Source organism: Entelurus aequoreus, linkage group LG08 (genome assembly GCF_033978785.1).
Source record: "Entelurus aequoreus isolate RoL-2023_Sb linkage group LG08, RoL_Eaeq_v1.1, whole genome shotgun sequence".
NCBI lineage: Eukaryota > Metazoa > Chordata > Actinopteri > Syngnathiformes > Syngnathidae > Entelurus > Entelurus aequoreus.
In genome coordinates this window covers 25,757,127-25,764,051 of record NC_084738.1, presented here as the reverse complement: position 1 = coordinate 25,764,051, position 6,925 = coordinate 25,757,127, and the positions used below count along the sequence as shown (strand labels likewise).

The window sequence follows — 6,925 nt, the reverse complement described above, 5'->3', positions numbered from 1 at the left end:
AATGAGTCTGGTCTAAGCGTCACAAGGCTGAGGACAGATAATGGTGGTGAGTACACATCAAAGGAGTTTCAAGAATATTTGAAGTCTCAAGGCATCCACCATGAAATGACTGTACCTCACTCACCACAACAAAATGGTGTTGCAGAAAGAAAAAACAGGACATTAGTTGAAGCAGCTAGAAGCATGCGGTCACATGCAAAGTTGCCAAACATGTTCTGGGCAGGGGCTGTAGCCACCGCAGCTTACATACAGAACAGGCTGCCCACAGCTGTTCTGAAGGAAGAGACACCCTATGAGAAATGGTGTGGAAAGAAACCTGACATGAGTCACATGAAGGTGTTTGGCTGTATTGCTTATGCACATATCCCAGATGAAGAAAGAAGGAAACTGGACAAAAAGGCTATAAAGCTTCGTTTTGTGGGATATGCAAACAATGCCAAGGGATATCGCCTGTATGATGAAGAGAAGAGGAGGATTCTAATCCGTCGTGATGTCATCTTCGATGAATCAAACTTCAGCTGGAAGCAGGAAACGAAAGTACTCTGTTCAGAGAATGAGATAACCATACAAACAGATGAGAATGAAACACAACATGATGAAGTCACAGTTGACAGCACTGTCAGAACAAGTGGAAGAATCAGAAATGCTCCAAGGAGATTTGGATATGATGAGTTTGTTGATATAGTGACTGTTGATCATCATGCCAATATGTGTCGTGTGACAGAGCCAATCACACTAAAAGAAGCATTGGTGAGTCCTAATGCAAAAGAATGGCAGGAGGCGGCTGACTTGGAATATGAGTCACTGCTTGAAAATGAGACGTGGGACTTGGTGAATTTACCAAGAGAAAGAAAGGCAGTAGGATCGAGATGGGTGTTTAGAGTCAAGCATCATAGTGATGGAAGAGTGGAGAGATACAAGTGCAGGCCCGTTGCCAAGGGCTACTCACAGTTGTATGGTGCTGACTATGATGAAACATTTTCACCTGTGGTACGTTTCAGCTCTATTCGTACATTATTGTCCTTTGCCATTCAAAACAATTTACATGTACACCAGATGGATGTTGTAACTGCAATCCTTAATGGGCACCTGGAAGAAGAGATCTACATGGAGCAGCCAGAGGGCTAAATCAAACCAGGGCAGGAACACCTGGTATGCAAACTAAAAAAATAAATTTATGGGCTGAAGCAGTCTCCTCGCTGCTGGAGCAAGGCTTTCACAGAGTTCATGATGGAAATTGGATTCAAGCACAGCACATCCGACCCCTGTGTGTTCGTGAGATCAAGAAAAGAGCTTGAGATACTCGCAGTTTACGTCGATGATTTGATTCTGATAACAGAGTCAACTGAGAGCATGAACGAGCTCAAAGTGGCTCTCAAGGAGCGCTACAAGATGAAAGACATGGGAGAGCTGTCCTATATCCTGGGCATCTCTGTGATCCAAGATAAAGAGAAGAATCGTGTAATTCTTCATCAGAAGCATTACATTGAAGCCATACTTCAGAAATATGGAATGGATAATGCAAATCCTGTGGCAACTCCTGCTGATGCCAATGTCAAATTGAGAAAGAGCGATGGTGACAGTAAGCAAGTGGACCAGCATACCTATCAGTCAATGGTGGGAAGTCTACTGTATGCTGCAATGGCCACACGACCAGACATAGCTCAAGCAGTGAGTGCTGTGTCAAAGTTCAACGCAAATCCAGATGCTGCACATCTGACCGCTGTGAAGAGGATACTTCGATACTTGAAAGGGACAGTGAACTTTGCTCTCAAGTATGAGCAGTCAGACTCTGGAGCTTTGATTGGATTCTCAGATGCTGACTGGGCTGGAGATCAGGATGACCGACGCTCAACAACAGGCAACGTTTTTCTACTGAGTGGAGGAGCAGTGAGCTGGCTCAGCAAGAAACAAGCAACAGTTGCACTTTCAACAGCAGAAGCGGAGTACATCGCACTCAGTCAAGCCGCTCAAGAAGGAATCTGGCTGAAAAGATTACTGAGTGATCTCGGAGTGAAAACTATGTCCACAGTGATCCTGGAAGACAACCAAGGAGCCATCGCAATCGCGAATAATCCTGTGAACCACTCCAGGACCAAACACATAGACATTCGATATCACTACATCCGTGAATGTGTGCAGAATGGACAAATAGAACTGCAATATTGTCCAACAAATGACATGAAAGTGGATATCTTTACCAAACCACTGCCTAGACAGAAGTTTGAATATCTCAGAGGTGAGATTGGACTTTTCCCTATTTAGATAAAGTGGTTAGTTGTGCTTGACAGGTGTACACCGAACGCTGCCTGATCAAAGCAAGTAAAAACAAAAACAAAAAATGTGTGAAAGAGTTTCAGTGAAATTATTGTAAACAAACTAAAAGAGTTCCTGTGAAAACAATGTAAAAAAAAAATATATATATATTTTGTTGTTGTTTGACATATTATTGTAAAAGAGAGCACGGCTCTATAATATTATTTAAAGGGACTTTGTCATTGAAAAAACTAAGTGGGAGTGTTGTAATGCAGTAGTTTTTCCAATAGATGGCACTGTTGTACTGTTTATCTTTTTCATTCCACTTTGTATGCACTTGCTCTCTGTGTGTTTGCCAGTTAATAAAAACTCTGCCGAAGAACAAGTACCCCCCCTTTGCAACTGGCTGCTTGACTTCCTCACAGACAGACCCCAATCTGTGAGAGTGGGCAACAACACCTCCAGTGCCATCTCCCTGAGCACCGGCTCCCCCCAGAGCTGCGTCCTGAGTCCGCTGCTGCTCACGTTGATGACCCATGACTGCTGCGCCAGGTCCACTACTAACCACATTGTGAAGTATGCGGATGACACGACAGTAGTGGGCCTCATCCGTGACAACAACGACATGGACTACAGCGAGGAGGTGAAACATCTGGTTGACTGGTGCAGAACCAACAACCTGGTCCTGAACGTCGACAAGACCAAGGAGATCATTGTCGACTTCAGGAAGCACCAGTCCAGCCACGCTCCACTCTTCATCAACCGCACAGCGGTGGAGATGGTAAGCAGCACCAAGTTCCTGGGGGTGCAGATAACTGACAATATAACATGGTCCCTACCCACCGGAGCTCTTGTAAAAAGAGCTCAGCAGCGCATGCACTTTTTGCATCAGATGAAAAGAGCACAGCTCCTTCACCACATTCTACAGAGGCACTATAGAGAGCCTGCTGACCAACTGCATCTATGTCTGGACTGGAGCCTGCAGTGCCTCAGACTGGAAGTCTCTCCAGAGAGTGGTGAGGACGGCGGAAAAGATCATCAGGACTCCTCTTCCCCCTATCCAGGAGATCGCAAAAAGCCGCTGCCTGACCAGGGCTCAGCAAATCTTCAAAGACTCCTCCCACCCCCACCAAGGACTGTTTTCACTGCTGGACTCTAGAAAGAGCTTCCGCAGCCTCCGTAGCAGAACCTCCAGGTTCTGTAACAGCTTCTTCCCTCAGGCCGTTCAGACTCTTGAACGCATCATAATAATCCCCTCAATTCCCCCCAAAAATGGATGAACTCGCTGGAATATAAAGACATCCATAAACGTAGATGCATATGGAAAAGTGCAATATATTTATCTTTACAGTAATCTATTTATTTATATCTGCACCTTATTGCTTTATCCTGCACTGCCAACCAGCTAATGCAACAAAATGTTGTTCTTATCTGTACTGTAAAGTTCAAATAAGTCTAAGTCTAAGACCCACAAACACTGGCTGAGTAACAATAATATGAACGTTGCATGGAAATTCATCTGCCAGTTTCTGCATCCCACAGGGATTCTTCTTTTGTGTTTCTGCACCTGCGCTTCCCACACAAGGTTGCAACATTGTTTGGCAACACCGTCTGCGCTCATTTTGTCGCACATTTGACCCTCTGATGTTCTGTGTATCTACATTCTGTCCTCCCCGTCTAGGCCTGCTGTGTGTGTGTTTGTGTGCGTGTGTGTGTGTGTGTGTGTGTGTGGGCGTGTGGTACACAGAACATCAATTTCCACACTTCTATTAGCCCCGGGTCCAGTGGACCCCGGACATCTTATATGTAATAGAAATGTGTAGGGGGGTGTATGGTGTGTGTTCATTGAATATGTATTCTGATATATGTTCTTCACAGAAAATGAGCCAAAGCCAGTGAGTCTCAGTTTGAAAAATTAATTAATTGTATCATTTTTCTTTTAATAAAAATCAAAAACGGGTCCCACAGACCCGAACACCACACAAGGGTTAAACAGAAAGTGCAATTATAAGACTTGTGAGAAGATGTGTGTTTACTGTGCGCCTCTTATGGCTGCCAAAGAAAACCCATTATACTTTGTCAAGGATGTGGCAGAAAAAACACTATTGAGTGAAGCACATGTACTGAAGCTGAAAAACGTGCTGCCTCTTCACACATGAACCAATGTGAATGTCAACTTTTTAAAATTACACTTAAACGAAAAATTCGAACGAAAGATTTCAGTTTCTCAAACACTTGTTCCTGTTCCACTGTCCATTCAGAAGAGTGCAGCTTCCTGCATGACATTTTGGTTTTATGTTTCAACGCCTTCACTTTCACACCCTTTAGCAGGTTAAAGAGTGGCTTGGCAATGGCAGAATATCCTGGCACAAAATGTTGATAGTAATTTACCATCCCCAAGAATTATCTTATCTGCCTCTGGGATGGGGTCACACCATCGAGTTCCATTAAGTCAGCACTTGTCATGTTTACGATGCTCTCAAAAATTACACTTAAACAAAAAATTCTGTAGCAGCAGCGATGAAAGTGCTAAACCTGTGAAATAGTCATTACTGTTGGACATGGAGCTCCACAGTAGTTACGTAAGCAGAACTGGGAGAAAGAAATGGTCAATGACTTTTGAAAACACTAAGGGTCTAATCTACTAAGATCCAAATAACTAGGCGCTAAATACCCTGCGCAAAATATTAAATTGCGTGTACCATTGGTGGACGTGTTAATCAACTGAGATTGTGTGTACTGTACAATTAATAACAAGTGCAAGCGTTGTGCAGACTACTCTAGTTAAATGAGGATTGTACGTTTACTACTGGCTGTCACCATAGAGACACCCATTCCTCTCCATATTCATGACATCATATGGTCCAACGTGTAGTTATGGAAAATGCAGTGCACAAATATAATTTTTCCAACTTTTCTAGACTATATAGGAGTGCGACCTAGACAACAGAAATTACATACAAATGACAATATAACGTTTTTTTTTCACAAGACTGATTTATGCGTACACGCCACAATTAAACCTTGATAATGCGTTCACATTCTGTCACACAGATTTTCTGTCATGAATTAAACTTTTTTCGGTCTACTTTTCCATGGTTAAAGAGCTGACTTGATTCTCCGTGTGGTCAAACACGTCATTCACTGTTCTTTGTTCGTTTTTTCTATCGAACTCTGCCGTAATCTCCCGCAGGCTCTTGCCTTTTGTCTCTATGAACATGAGCCCCAAATACACAGCTGACACCAAACACACAGCCAAGAATGGCAGGAAGCAATAGATCCCAAGATTGGTGACGATAAATGGTAATAACAGTCCCATCAGGAGCTGATTGAGCCACATTAGCGATCTGGCGACCATGTACGCTGCAGGTCGGGCTGACTGGTCAAAGATCTCTGCTGGTATGATACCTGTCACACTTGCAGGGCCCAAACCGAAGCTAAGGATGTAGGCGAAAACGCACACCATGCTGAGGTAAGACATCCCATCCACTCGTTGTCTTTGGAGTGTGAGGGCTATTGTGAAGACTACAGTCCAGCATGACATAAGAGTGTAGCCTCCGACAATAAGACCCTTCCTGCCCACTCGTTCAATCAAGAGGTTGCTCAGTATCGAGGCAGTCAGTTCAGATGCTCCTGTTCCAATGGTTACATACTGAATTTTATCTGCAGGAATGCCTGCCTCGAAGAAGATGTAAGACGCATAGAAGTACATAGAGTCAACGCCACATAACGTGATGGTCATGTTGGTTAGCATGACAATTTTGAGTTGGGATCGCAGGTCACGAGCCTTAAAAAGGGAATAAGGTGTCTTAACAGAATATGCAGTTTCAGCGTTTGATTGCCTTTGACATTCTTCAAGCATTTCCTGTATTTCTAAAACTGGAGCTACACCACCACGGAGTCTTTGAAGAGCCTGGACGCATGCTTCTCTGTCTCCACGGTCAATGAGCAGATATCTGGGGCTTTCAGGGAACCAGGGTAGTGTAAGCATTTGAATCACACCTGGAAGCATGTTGCTGGCTAGTAAGTAGGGCCAGAGAGGCTGTGTGCCCAACACCTCAGTCAGTCCCACAATTTGACCCAAGAAAATCCCAAAAGCAAGGAAAACGGCAGAGGAAACAGCTACAACTCCTCGTAGGTGTTTAGGGGCGCTTTCCCCAAAGTACATAGGCTGGACATTCAAACTGACACCTGAATTAATCCCCATGAGGAACCGAGCGAAGATGATCATCTCAAATGATCTTGCAACCCTGCACAGAAGAAAAAATAGAGTGCCAACAAACAAAAATGAGTTGTTCAAAAGCAGGGACTTCTTCCTTCCAAAGTTGACCGACATTGGGCCGGCGAGCAGGGCCCCGAGCAGACCTCCCAGTGAGAAAGCTGATACGATTAGTGTCCACACCAGAGTCACATAGGGAGCTCCCAAGCCTGTACCCCAGCGTGTCCTGTAGGTTTCATTGATGAAAGTCTGGATGTAGCTGGTTGGAGCGTTGATAATGGAAATATTGTATCCATACTGGAAGGTGCCTCCAATGGCAGCAGAACACACCATCAGAGCAAGTGTTCCGTCACTTGATAGTTTGCTGATTTGTTCTGGTTCTGTATTTCCTGTTGGCTTCATGTCAGGCATTGTGACAATTTTTTCTTTATCTCTTTTAGTCCCACATGA

General features: G+C 44.1%; 1 protein-coding gene across 1 annotated transcript; it reads right to left on the bottom strand.

The window, feature by feature from the left end:
- Positions 1–4,882: 4,882 nt before the first annotated feature.
- Positions 4,883–6,925, bottom strand: LOC133655032 (solute carrier family 2, facilitated glucose transporter member 11-like). Its single transcript, XM_062054932.1, has one exon. It carries the CDS (start codon positions 6,884–6,886, stop codon positions 5,342–5,344), a length of 1,545 nt encoding a protein of 514 aa, XP_061910916.1. The 5' UTR covers positions 6,887–6,925; the 3' UTR covers positions 4,883–5,341.

Coding starts and splice junctions, on each gene's coding strand:
- LOC133655032 (XM_062054932.1), bottom strand. CDS start 6,886: ATGCCTGACATGAAGCCAACAGGAAATACAGAACCAGAACAAATCAGC.